The sequence below is a fragment of the Astatotilapia calliptera genome, chromosome 3 (genome assembly GCF_964374335.1).
Source record: "Astatotilapia calliptera chromosome 3, fAstCal68.1, whole genome shotgun sequence".
NCBI lineage: Eukaryota > Metazoa > Chordata > Actinopteri > Cichliformes > Cichlidae > Astatotilapia > Astatotilapia calliptera.
This window is the reverse complement of record NC_137424.1, coordinates 71980649-72008604: the sequence shown is the minus strand read 5'-3', so window position 1 is coordinate 72008604 and position 27956 is coordinate 71980649. Positions and strand designations below refer to the sequence as shown.

At 42.4% G+C, this 27956-nt stretch overlaps 2 protein-coding genes across 3 annotated transcripts in view; one reads left to right on the top strand and one right to left on the bottom strand.

Annotated features, from left to right (window-relative positions):
* The window catches only part of LOC145425774 (uncharacterized), a 46305-nt gene extending 31191 nt beyond the window's left edge, over positions 1-15114 (bottom strand). For both annotated transcript variants that reach the window (XM_080299108.1, XM_080299109.1), the window contains exon 1: positions 14836-15114. The gene's annotated coding sequence lies outside the window, so the exon portion shown is untranslated. The remainder of the gene's footprint in view (positions 1-14835) is intronic.
* A 542-nt stretch (positions 15115-15656) lies between these two features.
* On the top strand, positions 15657-23679 carry LOC113015052 (sterile alpha motif domain-containing protein 3-like). The gene is made up of 12 exons (XM_080299111.1): positions 15657-16288; positions 16964-17159; positions 17247-17408; positions 17884-17971; positions 18062-18226; positions 18517-18723; positions 19481-19649; positions 19811-19890; positions 20368-20409; positions 21668-22968; positions 23054-23165; positions 23246-23679. The coding sequence occupies exons 1-10, from the start codon at positions 16195-16197 to the stop codon at positions 21920-21922; spliced, it is 1458 nt and encodes a 485-aa protein (XP_080155237.1). The 5' UTR covers positions 15657-16194; the 3' UTR covers positions 21923-22968; positions 23054-23165; positions 23246-23679.
* Positions 23680-27956: the final 4277 nt, after the last annotated feature.

Genomic DNA, 27956 nt, shown 5'->3' with positions numbered 1-27956 from the left:
AAATCACAGACAGGGGAACACTAACACCAGGGACCAATAGAGGGAGCACAAACCCAGAACCCAGTATCTAAAATCCCAAAACACAAACCATCCCAAAACAGTCACGAATAATAATGAAAGTAATAGCAATAAAGAACACAAATACAAAGTCACTGAGTCATGGCCGCAGGACCATGACAGTGCGACCATAACACGAAGCTTATCATATTAAATCTGTCCCTTGCTGTCCCTTGCGATTGATGATTGGGAGCTGGTCGTGAGGTGTTAACTGCTTTTCGTTACCCCATGTATACTACACCGATCCCCAGAACGGTTGCGCGACTGAAAAATTGGCTCAAAATGGGCCAAAAATCGCACAGTGTATGGCCAGCTTTTGGAGGCTAGCTCCAAAAAAACATCCGCAGCTTTGCAGTGTATACAGCACTATAAGATAAGATAAGATAAGATAAGATAAGATAAGATAACCTTTATTAGTCCCACACGTGGGAAATTTGTTTTGTCACAGCAGGAAGTGGACAGTGCAAAAGTTATGAGGCAAAAATTAGAATACAATAAGAATAAATACAGTACACAACTGTACAGAATAGAATAAAATAAAATACTATATACAGTAGAATAAAATAAAATAAATATACAATAAGATAAAAATAGAATACAAATACAAATACTATATACAACTGAGTAAAAATACAACAATGACAGAAAGGATTATTGCACTTAGTATTATTGCATATGTATGGATGTGTGTGCTTGATCAGTTAAAGTCTTTATTATGGAGTCTGACAGCAGTGGGGAGGAAAGACCTGCGAAATCTCTCCGTCCCACACCGTGGGTGCCGCAGTCTCCCACTGAAGGAGCTGCTCAGTGCTGTCACAGTCTGCTGCATGGGGTGGGAGATGTTGTCCATCAGAGATGACAGCTTAGCCACCGTTCTCCTGTCACTCACCACCTCCACTGGGTCCAGAGGGCATCCTAGAACAGAGCTGGCCCTTCGGATCACCCTGTTCAGTCTCTTCCTGTCCCCAGCAGAGATGCTGCCGCCCCAGCAGACCACGCCATAAAAGATAGCAGAAGCCACAACAGAGTCATAGAAGGTCTTCAGGAGTGGGCCCTCCACTCCAAACGACCTGAGTCTCTGCAGCAGGTACAGCCTGCTCTGCCCTTTCCTGTAGAGGGCGTCTGAGTTATGAGTCCAGTCCAGTCTATTGTTCAGATGAACACCAAGGTACCTGTAGCTGTCCACAGCCTCAATGTCCATACCTTGGATGTTCAGTGGTTGCAGTGGAGAATGCTTGTGCCTGCGGAAGTCTACCACCAGTTCCTTGGTTTTACTGGCGTTGATCTGGAGGTAGTTCAGCTGGCACCAGTCCACAAAGTCTTGGGTCAGACCTCTGTACTCCTTGTCGTCCCCATCAGTGATGAGGCCGACTATTGCAGAGTCATCAGAGAACTTCTGCAGGAAGCACTGGGTGGAATTGTGGGAGAAGTCTGCAGTGTAGATGGTGAAGAGGAACGGAGCCAGAACCGTTTCCTGTGGGGCCCCCGTACTGCAGACGACCCTGTCCGACACACAGCCCTGAGTCCTCACATACTGTGGTCGGTCGGTGAGGTAGTCCAGGATCCAGGTAGTGAGGTGATGGTCCACTCCAGAGTTCACCAGCTTGTCCTTTAGAACTGAGGGAAGAATGGTGTTGAAGGCACTGGAGAAATCAAAGAACATGATTCTCACAGTGCTTCCAGCGGTCTCCAGGTGAGCGAGGGAACGATGTAGGAGGTGAATGACGGCATCATCCGCTCCAATGCCAGGCTGGTAGGCAAACTGAAGTGGGTCCAGTGATGAGCTTGTTAGGCGCCGAAGCTGAGCCAGGACCAACCGCTCCAGGGTCTTCATCAGGTGGGATGTCAGAGCCACCGGCCTGTAGCTGTTGAGGTCCTTGGGGCGTGAAGTCTTTGGCACTGGTACAACACAGGAGGTTTTCCAGAGCTGTGGGACTCTTCCCAACCTCAGGCTCAGGTTGAAGAGGTGCTCCATCACCCCACACAGTTGGTCCGCGCAGGACCTGACGACCCTCGAGCTGATGCCATCTGGACCCGCTGCCTTCTTGCCATTAATCCTCCTCAGTTCCCTCCTAACCTGGGTGGTTGAGAGAGACAGGCTGGAGCCTTGTGTTGAGTGTGTATTGGATGCTGTTGTTGGGGGTGGGGGGGGAGTGAGCAGGGTGAATAGAGGAGGTGTGAAGTGTCTGAGGTGGAACAGCAGCAGTGGGGGTGGGTGAGTCTGCAGCCGATGTTGCAGACTGCCTCATGGCTGAATCAAATCTGTTGAAGAAATGATTCAGTTCATTTGCCCATCTCACATCCCTCCCAGGCAGAGAGTTCTGCTGTTTGTGGCCCGAGATGGTTCTGAGGCCTCTCCAGACTTCACCAACGTTGTTTTGTTGAAGCTGGTTCTCCATCTTCTGCCTGTAGCTCTCCTTATAATGACCAGACCTAATTCTTTTGCAAACGTTATATCTTTCCACAGGTCTCCACTTCATCAGACACCACCTAGACACAGAGCTGGATGAGGCCAGCACAAACAGCAGCCTAACCGACTAAGATGATGGATCCATGGGGTCAGGAAAACCAGAAGCAGGGGAGCTGGAGAGATACCTTTCATGTCCATTCACTGGAGGTGTGGATCTATTGCATGGCTTTCCTCACATCAAGAAGCTGTCGATCAAAATCAATACAGCTCTTCCTGCATCTGGAGCTTATGAAGGACTTCTTAGTCATGCAGGACTCCTGTTCACTGCTAAACAGTTACAGCTTCACAGAAAGAACCTTGAGAGCAAACTGCTGCTGAAGCTTAACCATCACCTCACTGAGTGAAGAAATGGCACATTTTTGCTAAATATGCAAAAATAAATGCACACCCATACAATTTATGGTAAATTGAGCTGCCTTGTATGAACATATGTTGAAGATGCCTCGTTCTAAAGTTTTCTCTGAGGCTGCTGTGCCATTTGGAGCAAAAATGAATATATAGTTTACTGCATATATTCCTTTTAATTTGTTTCTTTTGTGTTCCTTTTTCATATTTTTGTTTGCATGTACTATAAAATTGGAAAAAGTACAAAATAAAAAGCTAAAAAAAAAGTTTACAGCATGTCTTGTCACTGGAAATTATTTGCACTGTTTATACAGGGAGTGCAGAATCATTAGGCAAATGAGTATTTTGTCCACATCATCCTCTTCATGCATGTTGTCTTACTCCAAGCTGTATAGGCCCAAAATCCTACTACCAATTAAGCATATTAGGTGATGTGCATCTCTGTAATGAGAAGGGGTGTGGTCTAATGACATCAACACCCTATATCAGGTGTGCATAATTATTAGGCAACATCCTTTCCTTTGGCAAAATGGGTCAAAAGAAGGACTTGACAGGCTCAGAAAAGTCAAAAATAGTGAGGTATCTTGCAGAGGGATGCAGCAGTCTCAAAATTGCAAAGCTTCTGAAGCGTGATCATCGAACAATCAAGCGTTTCATTCAAAATAGTCAACAGGGTCACGAGAAGCGCGTGGAAAAACCAAGGCGCAAAATAACTGCCCATGAACTGAGAAAAGTCAAGCGTGCAGCTGCCAAGATGCCACTTGCCACCAGTTTGGCCATATTTCAGAGCTGCAACATCACTGGAGTGCAAAAAGCACAAGGTGTGCAATACTCAGAGACATGGCCAAGGTAAGAAAGGCTGAAAGACGACCACTATTCTGCCCTCCCTGTACGTTGATGCCCAGTTTGGCAGATAGATAAACAGTTCTTCAAAAGGAGAGGCAAAGGCTTCCAGTTCTCATTGCAGGGTTTATTTGTCTCCCTAATGAAGGCACTGTAAAACTACAAACATAAGAAAAGCATATTAAAACATACATCTGGAACATAATATATTTCTCACATTACAAAGTACAGACTGAAGACTTAGCAACTTGAACTATAGCTGGTATAACCAAGAAAAATAAATGAAAACATGTTAACTCCAAATCCCGCTAGCTTGATGCTAACACACAATGGAATTTCCTATTGACATGCTAACACAATTAGCATCGGCAATGCAGCTAACATGCCGGCTTCAAATATGAGAGTCAACAACCCATTTTACATCACATGCTTAACATGAACACAGAATATAATCGTACTTACAAGCATATATTTCTCATGCTCCAGTACAGCCAACTTCAGAGCTAATATTTTGTGTGCTGGTATCAACTTGGCCAGACTCCATGAACTTTTCCTATATTTACTAGAGAAACTTGAGTACACAAACCCGCTTCCTCCCCCTAGTGGGGTGGTGGAGCTACTGCACCCAGCAGTGGCAGCACAACCACCACTGAACAAGACACACAAGCTGAAACGTCAAGACTGGGCCAAGAAATATCTCAAGACTGATTTTTCTAAGGTTTTATGGACTGATGAAATGAGAGTGAGTCTTGATGGGCCAGATGGATGGGCCCGTGGCTGGATTGGTAAAGGGCAGAGAGCTCCAGTCCGACTCAGACTACAGCAAGGTGGAGGTGGAGTACTGGTTTGGGCTGGTATCATCAAAGATGAGCTTGTGGGGCCTTTTCGGGTTGAGGATGGAGTCAAGCTCAACTCCCAGTCCTACTGCCAGTTTCTGGAAGACACCTTCTTCAAGCAGTGGTACAGGAAGAAGTCTGCATCCTTCAAGAAAAACACGATTTTCATGCAGGACAATGCTCCATCACGCGCGTCCAAGTACTCCACAGCGTGGCTGGCAAGAAAGGGTATAAAAGAAGAAAAACTAATGACATGGCCACCTTGTTCACCTGATCTGAACCCCATTGAGAACCTGTGGTCCATCATCAAATGTGAGATTTACAAGGAGGGAAAACAGTACACCTCTCTGAACAGTGTCTGGGAGGCTGTGGTTGCTGCTGCACGCAATGTTGATGGTGAACAGATCAAAACACTGACAGAATCCATGGATGGCAGGCTTTTGAGTGTCCTTGCAAAGAAAGGTGGCTATATTGGTTGCCGATTTGTTTTTATTTTGTTTTTGAATGTCAGAAATGTATATTTGTGAATGTGGAGATGTTATATTGGTTTCACTGGTAAAAATAAATTATTGAAATGGGTATATATTTGTTTTTTGTTAAGTTGCCTAATAATTATTCACAATAATAGTCACCTGCACACACATATATCCCCCTAAAATAGCTAAAACTAAAAACAAACTAAAAACTACTTCCAAAAACATTCAGCTTTGATATTAATGAGTTTTTTGGGTTCACTGAGAACATGGTTGTTGTTCAATAATAAAATTATTCCTCAAAAATACAACTTGCCTAATAATTCTGCACTCCTTGTATATCTATATTATTTACTGTAGGTATTGGTGAAAAAAGCTTTATGTTGTGAAAAACTGAAATCTGGGAAATTAGAATTGTGCCTTATTTTGTTGATCTTTTTACTAGGGGTGCAACGATATTCATATCGATATTGAACCGTTCGATACAGTGCTTTCGGTTCGGTACGCATATGTATCGAACAATACAAGATTTGTAATTTATTTCATCAACTTTCCTTCTGACAATGCTGTCTGTGTTGAGCGCTCAGTGAATCTGCGTTCGACTACTCCGCCCAGGCTGCACTGTCAAGCGCAGATCCACTGAGCGCTCCACACAGACAGCATCATCAGAAGGAAGAGCGCAGGGCAAGCTAGCGAGACAGAAGTTAAGCTCTCCTTACAACATGGACCTCCCCCACCCTCATTCAGATCTGGCGTTTGGAATTATTTTGGTTTTCATGTGACGTATGACCCTGAAGGTAAGCGAGTCATGGACTAAAGTAAAACAGTATGTTGGATGTGCCATGCAATGCTTAATTACATGGGTGGGAACTAGTGTGTTAGCACAGTGAGCTCGTTAACGTGTTGGCCGTCTAGCCCCATGCACGGGGCGATCAGGGGTAGCTCGTTAACGGAGATTTGCCGTGTTGTGGCGTTAAGGTCATTTCAACGAGATTAACCTGAAAGCACTAGTGGGAACACAACGAATATAACTGCACATTTACATCATCCTAGTGCAAAGACAAGCATGCATGCTACAAACTTTACCCGAGTCATTTAGACAGCCGTTAGCACATGATTCTCCTTATGGGGACCTGATATGTTTAATATGCTGCTGAGAATATACCCCAGAAGAAGCGGATAGTATAGCTTTTATTTTGGAAAGAGACATTTCTCTGTAATAAACTCTCTTTTCCAAAGATGAGTGATTCCTCAATCAGATACAGGGCTCGCAATATCGCTAGCCCGACGTCCTGGGCTAGCGATTTTTCCAGTCGGGCTACCAAAATCTATCTCTGCCCTGCCCGTCGGGCTATTGTAGGAAGCAAAAACATATGTCAATGCTTTTGCATTCTTTCTGAAATGTAGCTGGGTAATTATGTCATTGGCATCGGTGAGCCACTGTCAATATGTGACATATTGAAATCGCGTTTGAATTTGCGCTTGTTTTTTTTTGCTTTCACTTTGCAATCGTGCGAACTGTGTATAGAGAGCGACAGCACTGATCTGTGAGTGATGATAATTTGTGCACCAATTCCTCTGACATCATCTTATTAATCGTTAGCTTACTATGCAAACATGACAAGTGAAATCTCCCGCAGCAAGCTTAAACATGTGAGAGGTTGATCGCGCAGAGAATCGCTGAGCTTATGTGAGTCCGTGTGTAAAAGCAGCAGGATTTATATTTCAGTTCTGCTGAGCCAAATAAGACAGGTCAGGGTGAAGAAGTGACAGCCAAAGAAAAGCTTACCACAAAACGGAAAAGTTATGACAAATCAGACTATAAGGCAAAAAGAAAGTGCAGCTTTATGGTTTCATGGACAAAATAATTTCTGTGGCTGCAATATGACGAGCTATATAACCAGGGGTGCACATAAGTGGTCCGCAGGTGCGCATTCGCTGTCAAAATAAAAAACACGCACAAGGGTTAGGGTTAAATTTAAAAACTGTACTTTTGAGTTAAAATATATATTTATAATTTTAATAAATGACAAATTAAAAAGGCATGAACATTTTTTTTTGTATCGAAAAAATATCGAACCGTGACACCAAAGTATCGAACCGAACCAAACCGTGAATTTTGTGTATTGTTGCACCCCTACTTTTTACATATATTCCTTTTGAAAATGGTAAAATGTGTATATGTATTTATTTATTTTTGTTTGTCTGATAGCATTTATTTAAAAAAGAAATCGGACATTTCAAACAGTTACTCGCTGCTACTTTTTTATTCTTACTTGAGTAACTTTTTTGACGACTACTTTTCACTTTTACTTCAGTGATAATATTTTAAAGTAATGCTACTCTTACTTGAGTACACTTTTTGGATACTCGACCCACCTCTGATGTAGTGGGATCAATGCGCATTAGTAATAAAGCTTTGATGGAAAATATTTCAGCCTCATCTGACCCTTCTTCTCCAGCTGGGATATCAAAACAACAAATAAGTCCGTATCATAATCTCTGGTGTTTTCGTGTTTGTTGGTTTGTTTTTATTTTGGATTATTTTACGGGTCAGTTATTAGACGCTGCACCAGCCAGCCAAAGAATCTCCCACCATCTCCTCCCTGTGCCGCAAGCAGAAGGCACACCTCGCAAAAGGAGGGTGTGTCACTACCCGATCCGTACCGGAAACCCGATCGGTACCCCGCATGCGCAAATCTTACGTCACTTCCTCTCTTTGCCAATATTACAACAGTCAATATATTCGAATGACACGGTTAGCGCCCAGTAAGCTCCCAGCATTTCTCAGCAGCTCTGCCTCCTTTTCGACTACTGGGACATTTAAACAATGGATAATCCGTATTCGCAACAAATTTTTGCTTTTCTCCTCAACAGAGAGCGTTTGCCGATTGAACAACAGCGCCGTAAAATAAGAAGAATGGCACCTAATTACAGAGTTAATAATACAGACTTTACAATATGTCATGTGAAGATTCAGCAGCCAGATGAAGTGTTTACTGGCAATTGACAGTGATAGCGGACATTATCATCACTTTTCCAACAATCCTCTCCACACAGACAAGCATAAACACACTTGACTATCACTAAATCAAATTTAGCACACGTTTGTAATGACGCTAATTCAGTTTAAAATAGGGTTCATTTGCTCAGTCAGCAGGTGGCGGTATCCTCGTACACTGGGGAGTACACTGCCATTAAACGAACAGAAGAAGAAGAAAACCCCTGCACATGCACGGTACGGATCGGGTAGACCCGATTTGTACGGTCCGACTTTGCACATGCGCAGTAAGGATCGGGAGTCCCGATCTGTCACTATCTTTTTATTTTTTTGTTTTTGTCTACATTATATTAAATGTTTCATTATCGGAAACATTTTAAGAGATACTTGTTATTCTTAACATCTTAACAGATACTCTGACCTGTAACTATCGTAAAACGCTTCGACCGGCATCCGGTCCCGAACCAGCAGACTGAGAGACAGCTTCTTCCACCAGGCCATCAGACTGCTGAACACGTCATAGACACCTCAGCTTCACTACTGGAACTTAACATTATGCACTCCATACTGTACAGTAATGCCACTGTTTTGCACATGTCTAAACTCTGTATATTTTTATATATTTTATTTTATTGTTTACTCTATTCAATTTGTAAAATATGTGTATACACACACACACACACACACGTAGAAAAACATTTAGTATACACATCCAGAAATGCATATACTATTATATATTGTACATATATTTATTAGTTTCAGATGTAGCCATTCTTGTATTTTGCTTGTTTACGTTATTGTATTTTGCACAACTCTGTTGCTTGTGAAGCTCGCACACAAGAATTTCACTCACATGTACTGTACCAATGTACCTGCACATGTAATGTGACAATAAAAGTGATTTGATTTGATTTGCCTCCTTTTCGACTACCGGGACATTTAAACAATGGATAATCTGTTTACAAACAAATTCATGCTTTTCTCCTCAACAGAGAGCGTCCCCCGATTGAACAATAGCGCCGTAAAATAAGAAGAATGGCGCCTAATTACAGAGTTAATAATGCAGACTTTGTAATATCTCACGTGTAGGTTCATCAGCCAGATTAAGTGTTTACTGACAATTGACAGTGTAAGCGGACATCATCATCACTATTCCAATCAATCTTCTCCACACACTCGACTATCACTAAATCAAATTTAACACACGTTTGTAATGACGCTAATTCAGTTTACAATAGGGTTCATTCGCTCGGTCAGCAGGTGGCAGTATCCTTGTACACTGGGGAGTAAACTGCCATTAAACGAAGAGAAGAAGAAGAAAACCCCTGCACATGTGCGGTACGGATTGGGTAGACCCGATTTGTACGGTCCGACTTTGCACATGTGCAATAAGGATCGGAGAGTCCTGATCCGTAACTATCTTTTTATTTTTCGTTTTTGTCTACATTATATTGAAATGCTTCATCATTGGAAACATGTTAAGAGATACTTATTATTCTTAACATCTTAACAGATACTCTGACCCCTAACTATCGTAAAACGCTTCGACCGGATGTAGACACATTTCGCGCATGCGGGGTACTGATCGGGTTTCCGGTACGGATCGGGCAGTGACACTGACAGGGTGCCCTTACTCCCAGCAAATGGGTGGTAGAAAACCGATCGGTGCGTACACCATTCCCAAAATCTACTGGCATGACGTCAGGGCAACATGAGTACGAGCATTTTTTTTTTGTTTTGCCGATGCCCGTGATGCCACCCCCGGCTGTGCTGCCACACATCTGATCGACCAAAGCCAGTTAATATGCACGCCAGTTAAGCTGGAACACCGGTCTCAGTCAAAACGGCCAGGCCTGGATGCATCTGGAGACTGTAATGATAACAGCAAATCCTTATTTGCCTAGTATCATGTTTTATGTTGTTAATACTCCTAGACTGTAGGGGGAGCTAGAGAGCAGATGGCGTTACCTCGGGGTAGACTGTGATGGCGAAGCTTTGTTTACATGTGAACCACAGTTTGATAAAATACCTTCTCTTCAAGTAATGGTGTCATTCTTAAGAACCCACAACAACATAAAGAAACAAGACATGGTGTCAGAAGATGGACTTGAAGAAAGGAAACGGACTACAATATAGCAGTACCGACGGATCAGCTTAGCAGTGAACGTAGTGTAGCTAACTCACCGAGGGAGAGAAAAGAGACCTAGCGACGTAAGCATGGACGGCTTACACCCACCACCGATTCTTCAGTTGACTGGAAATGTGGCTGAAAATTGGAGAAGATTTAAGCAACGTTTCACGTTGTACCTATCAGCAATTGGACTTGACGAGGCAAGTGATAAAAAGCAAGCGTCAGTGTTTTTGCATATAGTGGGTGATGAGGCACTGGAAGTCTATAATAACTTCGCGTTTACTGATGGTGACGGAATGAAGCTGAATAAAATAATGGAGAAGTTTGAGGCTTACTGCATACCTAAGAGAAATGTGACATTTGAGAGGCACAGATTCTTCACATGTGTACAGAAGACAGGGGAGACAATAGATCAGTATGTCACAGAGCTGCAGAACAGGAGTAAAACATGTGAATTTGGAGGACTGACAGATTCTTTGATAAAAGACAGACTTGTGTGCGGGATTCCAGACAACGGTCTGAGAGAGAGGCTACTGAGAGAGAAAAATCTTGACCTGGAAAAAGCATTAACACTGTTCAGAGCAGCTAAAACAGTGAGGGCACAAGCTAAAGAACTGCTTAGTGACAGCTGCAGAGTGGATGCTGTGAATAAGAACACACTCAGAGTCAAAAAGGAGAGTGCTGCCGCTGAAATGAAACTCCAATTGAAATCGCCAGCAAACAGGGACAGAAAAGAAAAGACTTGTGGTCGCTACGGAATGCAACATCCTCCTAAAAAATGTCCAGCATATGGGAAAAGATGCAATACATGTAACAAAAATAACCATTATGCTAGGTGCTGCAAAGCTCAAACCCTGAAACAAAGTGCAGTCCATACTGGAGGAACTCTATGTAGCTGCAGTGACAGACAATAAGACAGGTGAAAAGGACTGGATAATGACACTCAAAGTGAATGACACACTCATGAAAGTCAAGCTGGATACTGGAGCTCAAGTGAATGTCATATCAGAAGCAGAGTTCAAGAAAATCAGACCTAGACCTAAAATGCATGCAACGAAGGTGAAAGTGAGTGGATACTCGGGTGCAGAAATACCTGTGAAAGGAAAATGCATGGTTAAAGTGACACACAAAGACAAGGAGCACACGCTAACATTCATTGTGGTTCCGAAGACTGTGCAGCCTATACTAGGGTTACATGTCTGTGAGAGTCTGAACCTAGTGAAAAGAGTGCTCGTTGTGGAAACTGATGATGACATGGACTATAATGAGTTGATGAAGGAATATGGTGACCTATTTCAGGGACTTGGTTGCCTTGCTGGAGAACACACAATCAGAGTCGATGAAAGTGTAACACCAGTCATTCATCCATGCCGCAAAGTACCATTTGCTCTACAAAAGCCACTGAAAGCCGAGTTGGACAGGATGGAAAAGCTGGAAGTGATTGAAAAGATCGATGAGCCAACGAAGTGGGTGAGTTCTCTTGTTATTGTGGAGAAAAAGACTGGAAAGCTCAGAGTTTGCATGGATCCTAGAGATCTGAATAGAGCAATAAAGAGAGAACATTTCAAACTACCTACAAGAGAAGAGATAATGTCACAGTTTGCAAAAGCGAAGTACTTTAGCAAGCTAGACGCTTCATCAGGATTTTGGCAACTGAAGCTGGACGAAGCAAGTTCAAAACTGTGTACGTTCAACAGCCCATTTGGCAGGTAGATTCCAGCGACTGCCGTTTGGCATTGCTTCAGCACCTGAGGTGTATCACAAGACAATACACATGATCTATGAACAATTGGAAGGAGTAGACACGTCAATGGATGACATCATTGTGTGGGGTAGCACAAAAGCTGAACATGACATGAGACTGAGAAATGTTCTTGAAGCAACCAGAAAAGCCAATCTGAAGCTGAACAAAGAGAAATGTCAGCTTGGGGCGAAGGAACTGACATTCGTTGGAGATATCCTGAGCAGTGAAGGCATCAGACCAGATCCTCAAAAGGTGTCTGCAATTGAAAACATGCCGAGGCCGCAATGCAAGAAAGATGTGCAGAGATTTAATGGCATGATAAACTACATGGGAAAATTCATACCCAATCTCTCAGAAAAAATGGCGCCACTGAGACAGCTAACTGAAAAGAGAATCGAATGGTAGTGGAATCATGAACATGAGAAAGCATGGCGTGACTTGAAAGATCTGCTTACAAAGGAACCAGTTCTGAAGTTTTATGATCCAATGAGACCTATTAAGATCTCATCAGATGCATCACAGAGTGGGCTTGGAGCTGTTCTTCTGCAGAAGTATGATGAGTGGCAGCCTGTTGCATATGCATCGCGATCCATGACAGACGCAGAGACAAGATATGCACAGATTGAAAAAGAACTGCTCAGCATAACGTACGCCTGTGAGAGATTTCACCAGTTTGTGTCCGGGCAGGCCATCAGTGTTGAAAGTGACCACAAGCCACTGATAGCATTGTTCCAAAAACCACTAAATGACTGTCCACTGAGAATCCAAAAAATGATGATCCGGCTGCAACGTTACACGTTTAACGTGATGTACACACCTGGCAAGCTGATGTACACAGCTGACACATTATCCCGAGCTATTGATCCGAATGAGCCAGCAAACACCAAGATGGATGATGATGTAAGAGCATATGTGAGCATGGTCACAAGTGCACTTCGTGTTGCAGAAGGGAAGATGGAGCTCATCAGAACAGAGACAAGCAAAGATGGAACGTTACAAACACTGCGCAAAACCATCATAGATGGATGGCCCAGCTGTAAGCAAAACTGCTCACCTGTTATTCAAGAGTATTGAAACTGCAGAGCAGAACTGTCTGTAGTGGATGATGTGGTGTTCAAGGGAAGTAAAATTGTCATCCCAAAGAGCCTGCGAGGAGAGATGCTCAAAAAGATACAAGCAGGGTATCTAGGCATGGAAAAATGTAAAAGGAGAGCACGTGAGGTGATGTACTGGTCACGGATTAAACAGGATGTGACAAATGAAGTGTCGAACTGTTCAACATGTCTGACATATCAAGCAAGCAATCCTGCCGAGCCACTAAAGCCGCACCCAGTGCCAGACCGACCATATCAGAAAGTGGGGGCTGACCTCTTTGTGTCTATATTGGAGGCACTATATTGTGGTCACAGACTACTACTCTTTGTATCCAGAAGTATGTAGACTGCAAACAACAACAGCAGAGGCTGTAATCACCTCTATGAAAGCTGTATTTGCACGACACGGTGTGCCAAGTGAAGTGTTCACAGACAATGGACCACAATTCTCCAATATTAGGTTTGGACAGTTTGCCAAAGAATGGGACTTTGTTCACACAACATCAAGCCCGCACTACCCACAATCTAATGGACTAGTGGAAAAGTCCGTCCAAACAGTGAAGAGGCTGATGAGTAAGGCGAGAGATAGTGGTGCTGACTTCTACCAAAGCCTGCTAGTATACCGCACAATGCCACTTGAGTGTGGTATGTCACCAGCACAGCTTCTTATGGGACGACGCCTGAGATCAAACCTGCCCATTCAGGATAATCTGCTTAAAACAAAAGAGGAAAACAGCGTGAAGAAGTTTAACGAGCAACAAAAAGCAAAGCAGAAGTTCTATTATGACAGAGGAACAAAAAACCTACCTGAACTGCATGCTGGGGATCAAGTGAGATTCAAAGACAAAACCAACACATGGGCACAGAAAGCAACTGTTCTAAGGAAAGATCAACCACGATCATACATCATTCAGAGAGAAGATGGAATTATGCTGAGAAGAAATCGCCGAGATCTTCTTAAGGGACCAGTAGTAGTGGAGCAGAGGTTGGAGGCTGCTGAACAACCCCAACACACACATGAGACACTATCACCTGAAACACCTATGCATACACAAGAACAAACACTGAGAAGATCTGTAAGACAAGTAAAGCCACCTATTAGACTGATTGAACAGATGTAATGTGTTGACATGTTGTTTGGAAGATGATGTCATAGTATCTATGCAAGTTTCACTATGTTTGTTTACTAGTGTTGAATGGACCATAATTGTTGAAAACTAGTTGTGTTGTTAACGTTACTTTGACAAAGCCTGGTTTAACGAGTAAAAAACAAATAGAGACTGTTTATGTTTGTGAAAGTAGGTATGTTATTTTATTGTTGAAAAAAAAGGAAGATGTAATGATAACAGCAAATCCTTATTTGCCTAGTATCATGTTTTATGTTGTTAACACTCCTAGACTGTAGGGGGAGCTAGAGAGCAGAGGGAGTTACCTCGGGGTAGACTGTGATGGCGATGCTTTGTTTACATGTGAACCACAGTTCGATAAAATACCTTATCTTCAAGTAATGGTGTCATTCTTAAGAACCCACAACAACATAAAGAAACAAGACAGAGACGGTCCTATGAAGTCCTATTCTAAAGGCTGGTTTCCCTCCCCCACGCTTGTACCCGTGGATTCATGTCCTGGGGTTTGGTTGTTCTCCTGCCCTGCACCCCATCCTTTTGTTCACATTTAAAGAATATTTTTCTATATGTATTCTTATCCCCTAGCAACCGCCATATTATAATGTTGCAAGCAATCACAAACTCTACAGTCTGCCTAACTCCAATGTATACCAAGCAATCTATTATTATCAACAGCATAAACTGAACCCACATTAAAGTTAGCTCGGTGTTTACCTTTTATGAGCCCACAAACCGAGAGAAACTCCGTGATGAAGGTGGAAGTCTTTCTAAACAAATCAGGGAGCAGAGACCCACGTGGTTCACGCTCATCTGAGCTACGATCCAGGAGACAAGGGTGTGCAGATCGATGCAGAAATTAATCCCAACGTTGGCAGTGGTATATGTTCCTGTAAGTTTACTACTTTACTCCCGTTTCATGAAAAAGCAGCTCTCTCTGCTCGACTCCTCTCCTGCACACACACTTTGCTCCGCCTCCTTTTCCGGCTCTGCTGTGATTTGTTGCTGTGCGGTCACGTGACTCAGCTGAACAACGTAACCACGTGAGGTGTTATTTCAAAATTAGGGCATATCTAAACTCTTTTCCTTGGCCTCGAAGAAAACGTCATCTTGGGAAGGAGAATTGCTAAGTACTCAGGGAAAGAGAGGAGCGGTTCTGAGAATTGGAACAGCCTTACACTCGTCTCTCTGTAACAATGTGACACCGGATGTCCGCATGTTGAAACTACATTGTGCAGAAGGTGGACTACAAAACAAACATCTTACTTCGTCACAATGTGTTTTAACCCTGTATATATATATATATATATATATATATATATATATATATATATATATATATATATATATATATATATATATGAAATAAAGTACAAATCTGTACCATTTTGACCTGTACTGCAGTGACAGTGGCAGAATGTGGTAATGGGTCAGCATGGGAACATCTGGATCGGCCTGGTTAATTGTAAAATTCATATGAGATGTGAGTGTGCTCATAAAAGCTACATGTTATAATCAAATCTGTTGGTCCTCTCCTCTGTACGTAAATTATCCTATGATGCAAAGAATATCTGTAACCTACCTTTGTGTAAGTTATGTTAAATTATATTAAAAAACACACACACACAACGACATGCAGGCACAACCAAATGATGTTAAAAAAAAACTGGTCCATTTCCATTTTATTAAGTTCCAGTTATAATTTTTTAATGTTTTAAATCTTTCAAAAACGTGAAATCATTTTACTGTTATGTTTGGCCATTTACTTTTTTGCTTTTACTACATCCTAGAATTGTTCATTAATTGTGAGGTTTTTATGGAATTTGCAACATCAAGTTAAACCGAGGTTCTTTGGAAGTTAAAATGTCAAGCAGATTTTTATGTTACGGTGACTACATTTTGTAAGTTACAAATATAGTTCGCCAAGACAGCATAACGGTTTCTAAACAACTGCGCATTAATACCACAATGTTGTATTTTCATGTGTCAAGTTCGCAACGCGCATTAATCCCAAAGGCCGAAAAGGCAGCAGTGATGAGTGCTCCGCCTCCGCGCTGACTAGCGTTGACGCAGAAAATGACTCTCAGGGGGTTATCGACGAAGGAGCTCCTTAAAAGGTTGATGGAAGAAGGCATTGATGTGTCAGACGACGAGGCGCAAAGATTTAGAGGTAAGTCGGGTGTGATTTTGTGTTTTTATAAAAATTACAACGTGTAATTTTACAGTAGAGTTAGCAAAAGTCCAAAGAGCTAGATTTAACATGGGCGAAAGCTAGCAGTTAGCTAAGTTTTAAACAAAGAAAGGTACAAATGTGGACTATTTAGACTGTTGGTGGAATGTTCAACGTCTATCTGCCCGCCGTATTCGAGTGTTTTATCAATAAATAGTGACGAACCGTGTACAACAATGTAAAAAAATCAATAATTTCGCAAAACATGCTAGTATGTAAATATAGCTATTAACAAAATCGTTTTCTAAGCAAAATTTATGGCATCTAACTTGTTTCCCGCTCAAAGGGATTTTAAACAATGGAAGGTACACATTTGTACCATTCCACCTACTTAGTGGGATTTTCGAATATGAGAGCTGTAAGCTCTGCGCAGGGACACTTACACTTACTTACATTTTTATATTACCAGTTAATTTATATTAACAATTAATCAAGAGAATTAATTGTAACTTCCTTTTGGGGAATATAGACAGATTCACAATGATAGCTTATTATTATTATTATTATTATTATTATTATTATTATTATTATTATTATGTATTGACCATAATGTCACTTTAAAACTAAATTTGAAAATGGTTTTATTTTTATTTCATACTGTACTTTATATTTCAGATAACGATGTAGATGGAGAGACGGTAGACTGTGGACTCACTGAGACCATGGTTGCATATCTTTTTGACAAGTCTTTCAAAAAGCAGCTGAAGTTCAGAGACTTCACAAATCGCTACAAGGAAGTCATCATCACTTTACAACCGGTCGACCCATTTGAAGGTACAGTTGAAGGTCCAGTGTCCCAAGCAAACCAGAGGTAGGTTGCGATAAATGTCTAAATTTGCATATGCATTTAAGCACTTGCAAAATGGCTAGTTAATGCTGTTTTCCTACTGTATTGCAGTTCTATACCTTCTTGCCATAGACTGCCTGCAGTTATTTCCGTTCCAAAATTCCCACAAGATGTCCAGAGTCGCTTGGATCTCAAAGAACCAGTCCAGAAAGAACAGAAGTACCGAAACAAAATAATTGGGACTCTTTATGAAATGCTGTCACAGTACACAATGTAAGGGTTCCTTTCTGAATAATTACATTAATTTCTTAATATTAATATTGCTGGTGTAAGAGAGGCAGAGAACAAATGCTTAGCCCATCTGCCTCCCAATCTGGAGACCAGCGTTCGAGTCTGGCGTGACACACGGTTCCAATGAACTGGCAATAGTGGTAAAACCATACATCCTGTGTCTCCAGACCATGTCTGGACTATGATATCCAAAGTGTTCATTTTCGAATTTGCTCAAGAGTAAATTAATAATTCAGGACTGCAGTCAATTAATTAATGAAGATTGGGAGAGGTGTGGCTGTTTGTCCACACCCATTTTTAAAAAATTAAAATCAACTTTAGCTACATTGATTTGATCTACAACATACTATTTACGGTAATAACAATATGATTAGAAGAATTGAAGAACAGAAAAGCCCCCAGGAAAGGATAAGAGTAATCAGTGTACTGTGGGTTGTTTTTCTTATGTTTGAAACAGGTACCCAACCCACTCAGACTACATCCAGGTAATCAAAGCCCTGATTGTGAAGTATCCTTTCTTAAGAGATGTACACAGAAATGGTTATGTGAGTACCTCTCCTTTTTTGTTTCTTTTATAGATTATATTAATATAAAGTAAGCATAATTAACTACTTATATACATTTGAAACAACTAGAACACCTGGCACAGCCAACTCAAGAGAAAGTTCAAAGCAGAACGGGCTCCCCTAATCAGCAACGAAGAAGTGAACCGGGTTAAAGAAAAGTTTGGACGCACGCAGAAACATCGGACCACAGAGGAATCCAGCAGCTCCTGTCTGAAGAGACTGAAGCCCTCTCTCGTAAGTCCTCACACCCTCAGCCTCTAAGAGCTAAGGTAACATATGTAGTCTTATTATGTTCACTGTAAAGCTAAAAGTAAACATTAATTGAAAGAAACATGTTAACAGATAACATTAACATAGAAAAAGGAACTTCACAGTTGATTTAACAAAAGTCAGCTCAACTTGCAATTCCTATTCAACATTTTTGCATTTTTTTCAAAGCATTTGGTGTACAAATTACCGCATTCCGAGTAACATTAACGTATCAGAGTTTAGTTATGATAATACTGATATATGCTTTGACAAAGAATTTGTCCTTTGTGGGGGAAGATGCAGCCTCCGTTGATGATCATATCAAGGTGCTAAATGATCAGCACAAGAAGCTACATCCTGACACAGCACTGGTGAAAGACCGCATGACAAAAACCTTTGCATGGAGACGTCGAGAGGTAGCTGAAGGAATGTGTACTGTGGACCTATTAAAGAGATATCCATTCCTGGGGACATCTGCAGGGGTAAGAATTGTTAAGATGATTGGGGAAACAGCTAATGATTTTTTTGTCTCTAAATCTGATTATTATTTTCTGTACTAACTGATTAATCAATCTGTTCATTATCTTTAGAATTTTTGTTCAAGGGTTAAAGCACTTTACATTTATCTCCAGTCTGTCATGGTCCTGGGCGGTGTTGGCCCAGTATTCTTAGTTCTCTTGTATTTTTGTATTCAGTTCCCTGTTTAGGTTCTGTTTCCTGAGTTGCCCTGTTATGTTGTTCCCTGTGTGCTTTCCCTTTGTGACTCTCACCCCCTGTGTGCCCCTCTATGTATTCATGAGCCCTTGTCCCCATTCGTGTTTTATTCCATGTTTTCCCCAGCCTGTTATGTCTGTGTTCTCCCCGTGCTCTCTCTCCTCCTGTCTGAACCTCTGTGTACTTCCTGTTTTACTTTGACAGTCTCTCGTCAGTATGCGTCATGTTGTGTTCACTCCTGCCCTGTCTCGTTATGATTATCTGTGTCAGCTGTGTTCCCCGTGTGCTCCCACTTCCCTCGTTAACCCTCTGTGTATTTATGTCTGCGTCTCCCTCAGTTCTGTATCGTAGTCTCCCTCATAGCTGCGTGGATTTCCCTGTGTCTCTCTGCAAGTGTTAGTTATTGTTCCCGGTTTAAGTTTTGTATTTCTTGTGATCTGCCTTCCAGCATTAAAGCTGTGATTTTGAGTTTATCCTCAATGTAAAATGTCATTCTTTTGTCTATTCTGCTCTTTTCATTTCCAGTTGTGTGATGAGGTTGATTTAATGCATCCCTGCCAAGACAACATCTGTCGCCGCTTTAGCAAAAACTTCACTGCTATTCTTCAAAATGTTCTTCAAATGACCAAGGATTTGCCACTGAAGAAGGTCTACATGGAGGCAAGAGAGAATGCACTGGCTGAAGACATTACAGGTGCTAATTTGACCTCATACAAATAGTAAATTTTGTGACACTTCATTTGCTCTCTCTTCCAAAGATAATTGATGTACCATAGTGCCATGTGAAGAGCATGTTAATGGGAATTTGCATGCTATCAAAATCTAATGAAGTGCATTTGCATCTGTATGACCTAGGAATTGACTTCGAGGGGGCACTTCTCCTCTTGCCATCCATCTTCAAGGAGAAGATAGAAGATTTCATCATCCTTGGAGAGGTAAATGCATGATGCAATGCATAGCCTTTGGCCACAAGTTTCATTCTCGGTGTTGTTGGCATGGAGCTGAATTCAGCTGCGGTTCAGCATCACAGCTAAGTGAATGTAGGGGAAACACTGCTGTTAATCCACAGTGCTGCTGTGCTCTTGGGTTTTGTCTGGTGTTTATATAGATAGATAGACCTTTATTGTCCCCTTAGGGAAATGCTTCTTCACAGGTACTGTCACTGTCAGGGGTGATTGCTTTTGCCCTTGAATATTATGTCAAACTTTAGCAGCTTATCAAACACTACCACAACAGTCATTGGTCAAGAAGCTTTTTGTTTGGAGTTGGGGCCATGTTTACAGGTTATCAGAATAGACAGTTTTGTTTTGCAGCAAAAAAAAAGAAGGTAATTTGAGGAATCTGTTGAAAATCCACTTGGCACATATTGCTTAAACATACTGTATACTAATGTTTTTCTTCCTCTTCTGCAGAATACTCCCATGAGTCCATACCCAACCATTCGAATGAAGGATAAGAGTTGGACAACTGCCCAACTCTTATCCTTCATTCGAACTGCCCTATGAGAGCATGAGGGTGGGAATGGATGTTTGTATATGTGTGTGCCTGTATTTCTGTGTCTATATGTCAGGTTGGGTGTCAGGCGCCACCTCTCTGGGGACATCTCAGGCCCTCCAAGGTTTGGAGGCCTATCACCCCCTACCACCACTTCCCCTGCCAGTGGCGGACTCCCTCAGACATCGGTGCGTTGGTGGTTCTTTGTGTCCGGGGATGGGCGTCCAGGTACACACCGGCTCACTCCTTGGCGGCCGCTTATCGGGGCCTGGAGCCTGGGGCTCGCTCGGGCCACTTCGGAGGTGGGGTGCCCCCGGCCTCTCGGCCTGGGGCTCGGTCACTCAGGCACGGCTGGCTGCCGGCGGAGCTCACGGGCGCGTCACTGCAACTCCCCCTGGCTTCTGCTCCGCGGCTGCTGAGTGAGCCCTCATCTGGGACTCTCCTCAGCTCTTTCTGGGACAGTGGCGCAGCTGCCCCTCTGTTTTTCTTCCTTGGTCTCTTGTGTTCTGGGGCCCTCTGGATGTCTGGAGTTTTGATCTCCTCCATACCTGCTTCATGCCCTGGAGGACGGGGCTGTGGCCCCCCCACACCCTCTAGCAGATCATTACATGAAGGAACCTTTAAAAAAAATAAATAATAAAACAAAAAAAAAAAAAACAAAAACAAGCGCGTCCATGCTCACAGGTGTACACACGGGTGATCACACCCACAAACTACACCCTTTTTGGCTCCTACCTCAAAGCACACTGTGTTCTGTTGATCTTATGTGCTGCACAATAATGTTTAATATTTAGTATTTACTGTTATATTCCCATATATCATTGTGATGTTGTTTATTCTATTACTCTTGTTCTCTTCTGCTTGTTTTCTTTTTTCTTTCTCAGCAGGTGATCCAGGTGATTGATATATGCATTTTTTTTCTTTTTTTTTTCTGCTCATTCTGTTGGTTTTTGTCTTTTGCCCTTCTCCCCGTCCCTCTTCTCAGCTGTTTCTCTTTCCCTCTTTCTTTCTCCCCTTCTTTCCCCCAGTCAAGTCTGTCCCGTATTCAGTAAGTGAAAATAAAATAAACAATAAAAGGTGAATCAAATGGACCATTACGGCAAGGCTGGGATGGTCAATTTGGTAAAGTAAATCCGTTGGGCATCTTTCTTTGCCTTTAGACAACAATTCTGATGGCAAAAGAGCCAAACGGGACAGGCAAAAAAAAAAAAAAAAAAAAAAAGTTGGACAACTGCCCTCTCAAGACAGTGTTGCTGTGTTGTCACAGTTGAAAGAGTGGATGTTTGCTCATGCTGCTCGCTGGATGAGGCCTACATCTCAGCATACTCCACTTTCTTCGTGTTCAACATGACCTACCCTGCATACTTCAAGAAAACACTTGTCTTTCTTCAGAACTGCATTGTCAACATAGGAGACCAGGGAGACAAACCCCTGCCAGTAAGTGTCACCAGGGTACTTAACCAACTCTATTAAATATGCCCCTACTCCACAAATGTTCAAAATGTTCAAAAAGGACATTTACTCTGAGGAAGTTGATTACACATGTTTGGTTAGTACACGCACATGAGCCTCATTTCAGCATCACTTGTGGAATAAATGACTGCCAGGCAGCTTTTTCCAAGTATCACTCTTTTCAACGCCATGTGTGATCCGTCAAAACATTGTGTTCTGGGCCCTGTTTCAGGAAGCCGGTTTAGTGGAAAAACTGAGTAAGTATACCCTGAGTTAACGAAAACTCTGGGTTTTCGGTTTCACAAAGCGAGTTCAGCTGAAGCCTGAGTGAGTCACTATGACGACACACGCCGTGAAGCTAACCTGCCCCCTAGCAGGTTTACTACAACTAACCCTGACTGTCTCCGCCCCTTTGTCGGAAACCTGACAGTAGGAAGTGTCAGACATGGCGTGTCCCTTCCTTGAAGAGCCAGTAGATCGTGAAGCCCAAATTCTCCGCAGAGCTCTCCGCCGGGAAAGAGTGATCAGAGCGCGTTTGGACATTTTATCATTTCCTGATGATTGTCTGTGCGAACGTTACCGTTTCTCAGCACAATCTATAATTTATTTGGATAACATCCTCAGGCCATATATTACGCATGTGACACATCGCGGACATTCTCTCAGTTCTGTACATATTATTTGTATTGCACTTCGGTTTTTTGCAAACGGGAGCTTTCTGTATAATATTGGTGACGCTGAGCACGTTTCCAAGGCTACCGTCTGTCGGGCAGTCAGGAATGTTACAGTTGCACTGAAACGTCTCCTGTACACGTTTGTGGTGTTCCCCGGTCATAGACCCACAAGATTTATCAAAGAGGGATGCCACAAAATTGCAGGTATCAGGATGACCAAAACTTAATTTATGATGTGGTGATACTTGAACTACTACTTAAATTTTACATTTATTTTCAGGGTTCCCAGGCGTGATTGGCTGTATAGATGGTACTCACATTCCAATCATTGCTCCTTCAGTAAATGAAGGGGACTATGTGAACAGGAAGTCTTTCCACAGCATTAATGTACAGGTACATAGTTCCCTGTAGCATTTCAAACTAACAAATTATTTCATCATAGTAATGGATGCTAATTTGTGTTCTCTGCACTGTGAAGATCATATGTGATGCTACCAACATTATCACAAATGTGGAAGCCAAGTGGCCAGGCTCTGTCCATGACTCACAAATATTCCGTGAATGTACACTGAGCACAAAATTTGGACATGGTGAGTTGAGAATACTTTAAAATATATAAAGATCAATTGCTTCAGGGACATTTGAACTGAAGTGTATCCTTCTGTCTTAGGAGAGTTCACTGGCTACTTGCTTGGTGATAGGGGGTATCCATGTTTACCCTATTTGCTTACCCCTTACTCTGACCCTGAACCGGGCCCACAGCAGCGATATAATCTGGCTAATTGCAGGACAAGAGCCAGAGTTGAAATGACTATCGGAATGCTTAAGGCCCGGTTCCAGTGCCTGCAAAGACTCAGGGTCACCCCAGAAAGGGCATGTGACATTATTGTGGCATGTGTGATTCTTCACAACATTGCCACAATTAGAGGAGAACACTGTCCTTCTGAACCAAACAGCAGTGATCCAAACCATGAACATCCTGACCCTCCCACGGACATACAAGATGGAAGAGCAGTCAGAGACACCATATGTCACAATCATTTCTTTTGACCCATCACCTCAACATGTTGAAAGAAGAATAAACAGATTTTTTGTTCAACTGGCTTTATTGGTCACCTGTGTTTCCTGTACACAAAGTATTAAAAGATGTAAACCTCATAAAGTGTCTCTGTTGCTTCCTCCTCTGTAACTGCTGTCAATGTTTCTTCATTATTTTCCTGTAGTAAAGAAATAAACAACATTGCTGTTCTACTGTAAACTCATATAATCTGTGGAGTATTACTCACAACTGCATGTTGGTCTGGCTCAACAGGAGGCTGCACCAGATGCAGTACACCATCACCATCAACTGATAGAATATGAGGTTTATACAGGTCACTTATAACTTACAAGGGACCAAATGGCAATTAACAAACATACCAATCACCTTACACTTCATTGTCATTATGCTCTCAAAGACAACCAAGACTGAGGGAAAGCAAAATCAGTAGGAAAATAACTTCACTACAAAATAATCCATTATGGTAAAGAGTTTATCAAATGAATGAGTAGCACTGCAAAGGTTACTGTGAAGAAAGGATGTATGCACATCATGTATTATTTTGAATTTACCCCCTATGTAGGCACTTGTGTCTTGCGGGGTTATTGACTCAGAGGATGTCCCCGCAGAGATGCCTTCGGCCACAGGGCGCCCACTGTTTTGGCTGAGGGCCAACTGCTCAGCCTCTGTGAGTGGTGGTGGTGGTGGAGGACCCCCACCTGTTTTTCGGGCCTCCGCTTTTTTTCTGTTGGCTATAACGGGTCACATTTGAGCATACAGAGTAAGCAAATATGTACTTGTAATGTGCTCAGATAATTTCAATAAGTGCTTACAGACAGAAAATTAATGTAGCCTCTAACTGCAATTGATTTACATGGGACAAACAGACCAAGCACTATGGCTCATAATACAATTACACCTTACCTGTTTGGACTATATTTTTATATTTCATTTTTACTTGCTGCCAGGAACGTTTGGGGCCTGTTGGGTTGCACCTGCGCTCACATCACGTCACAAAATAAAATGTATAAAATAACAAATAAAATAACATATGATAAAATAACGTGTTAAATGGGTGGAAATCCCTAGATCAATGTTTAAATTAACACTCACGCATTGACTCTGTCGGCTATGTTTTGCCATGCATGCTCACTTTCTTTTGCAGCTGTCGCTGTGTTACTTTTTTCCGCGGAATTTGCATGTTATCGGCATATGCTGCCATCAGAATTTCGGCCTCAAGCGCTGTAAAATACATTGACCGCGCCTTCTTTCCCTCCGTCTCCATGGTGACTCGCTTAATCTGTGCTCCACTGATCAGGGCTTTATGTATCCTCGTCCGCGCGCTTCACTTGGGGTTAAAGCAACTCCGCGTTGACTGAACTAGTTGTTATCAGCCTTTCTGAAACCGAATATTCCGAGTTGGACAGTTCGGGGTTACTCAACCCTGCGTATCGTTTTTCACTCTGAGTTTTCTAAACCGGCTTCCTGAAACAGGGCCCAGGTGTTTAATGTCTTTATGTGATTGTTTACTTTTTTTAAATGAATGTATTTTTCTTGACATGTCCTATGGCAATATACGAATGTAATCAAGGAGGTATTCCTGTGGTTGTTTAAATGCTTTGATGTGATTCTATTATCGAAAATAAATGGTTAAATAACCAAATATTTTGGACTATTGGGGTACATTTTTGTCTCTTTAGGTACGAAATAGGTTGTCGCTGGGGCTTACCCTCATAGGTACCCTATTGTACCCTTTTCAAGGGAACATTTCTGTACTATAGTTTGAAGGTACATTTATGTCTTAGGAAAGTACATGATTGTACTTCAGATGGTACAACTTCATAAGGTACAAAAATGTACCAAGCCTAAAGGGTACAGAAATGTCCTTCAAAAAGGAACACGCCCAGCGACAAGCCCAGATCTTTAATTAAGGGAAAGGTTGTCATTGACAAATATTAATGTCACACTCAACTGACTGCGTTTAATCTTCCCATTGCACTGATGGGTGGACAGTTCTGAGGTGCCTATGCATGTTGTTTGTGGAGCCGGCTCTATATGATATCCTTTTCTTGTAGACTCTACACTCTGCCTTTGTTTTGTCAGTAAGACTGAAATGGTTCCAGACTTTGCTTCTTTTCTTGGTGTCACTCATTTTCTTTACTGTACCTTTCCAATGAGACGGTGTTCTCTCTTGTTGCTCCCGGCTCGCTTTCTTTCCCTCTCCCTCCTGCTCTTGTTGTGTGCTACTGCTGTTGCGAGTGTAACTACCGCCCCGCCCCCTCAGCTCAGCGCTGAGCAGAGGGGGGAGGGGCGAAAATGCAAGGCTCTGTTTGCCGTCTCTGCTCAGCGTAAACACAAGTGTGACTTGCAGCGTGAAGCGAAAAACAGTGAAAATGTTGGAGAAACTTTCTCCAACTCACTAATTGGAGAAACAGAGCCAGGCAGACAGAGAACTGAAGTTTGACCAGGTACCAAAGCAAATCATTCATACTGTATAAATAATGTAAATATGACTGTGTATCACGAAATGCTTGGAGGCTTGAGGCTATGATCAGCAAGAATACTGTTAACATCGAGACCATGTTCTTGGAAGTAGAATCTTTGAAGAATGTCACCCAAACAATTAAATCTACTTGTGAAAAAACAGCAGCAGATTGTCTCAAGTAGAACTGAAGGTCAACGAAGTTGAACGATACCATCGGAGATGAAATCTCAGGCTCTCAGGTGTCCCTGAGCAAAAGCAAGAAGACATCACCAGAAAAGTACTTGACATCTGCTGCACTGTTGCCGGGGAAACAAGTGCAGGATTCAAAAACAGCATTGATGTAGTTCATTCCCTGGGCCACTACAGCGAAATTCAGAAGAAACCAAGGCTGGTTATCATTCTATTTGTGATAAGATCAGCTCGCGACCGATCTGGAGGAAAGCTAAAAATTGCTCCTTTCTGAAAGAAAATTACATGAGGTTCACTGAAGATCTTGTCACGGTTTGCCGGGGCAAGCCGTGTGAATAATAATGGATCCAAACTGCAGGCTGCTGAAGTGGAGGGTGAGTTTATTTGCAACCAAAAGGTACAACAGACAGGGTGGCGAGGAACAGAACGGTGACAACTCTAAACTGGGAAAACTAAATAAAACACTAACCGGAATACGAACTTGACTTGCAGGGAGAATGACCAGAGAATCAACACAGAAGGGTGGAAGGGAAATAACACAGACGAACCAGCAATTACCGTATTTTCACGACCATAAGGCGCACTGTGCTAAAAGGCGCAGTCTCAGTTATGTGTGCCCTTACTGTATTTAACACACACATAAGGCGCACTGGACCATAGGGCGCATACAAGTACCGTATGCGTATTTAAAAATAAAGCGGGAGCAAACCTGAATTCGGTACCTTACTCACATTTCTATTGCCGGTAATCGTCATCATCAACAACACACAAGCATACAAGTGTGCATATTTAAAAATAAAGCAGGAGCAAAACTGAGTTTGGTACTCACATTTTTATTACCAGTAATCGTCATCATCAACAACACACAAGCATACAAGTGTGCGTATTTAAAAATAAAGCAGGAGCAAAACAAAGTTTGGTACTCACATTTTTATCATCAATCAAACCCATCGAAGTCCTCATCCTCTGTGTCTGAATTGAACAGCTGCGCTAAATCTCCATCAAACATGCCAAGTTCACATTCTTCACTGTCAGAGTCACTTTCCGTGCCGTGCGGCTCCTCGGAAACGATGCCGGCTTTTGCGAAAGCTCGAACAACTGTGCCAGCAGACATGTTAGCCCAAGCATCTACAATCCATTGGCAAATTGTGGCGTAACTCGCCCGACGCTGCCTTCCACTCTTAGTGAAACTGCGTGGAAAAAACCACCTGGTCTCCTTTCATACACCTCCCTCAGTCACTCATCATTTCCTCATCCATCCAGCCCTTTTCATTTGCCTTAATGATGATTTCTGCTGGAAACTTCTCTTTAGGCAAAGTCTTTCGCTTAAAAATCACCATAGGCGGCAGTTTCTGTCCATTAGCATGGCAGCCAAGCACAACAGTAAAAGAAAACTTTTCATACCCCGTTGTGCGTATCGCTACCGTGCTGGTCCCCTTCTTCTCCACAGTGTGACTCACCGGGATGTCAAAAGTGAGCGGGACCTCGTCCATGTTTGTGATGTGGCTGGGCTGGATGTGTTTGTCGCCGATGTGTTTGCTGCAGTAGGAGCGGAAGATGGCCAGCTTTTCCTTATAATCCGCTGGAAGTTGCTGCACTACCGTAGTCCTGGTCCGGATGGAAAAATGGCACCGTTTCATAAAACGAAAGCACCAAGACAGACCTCCT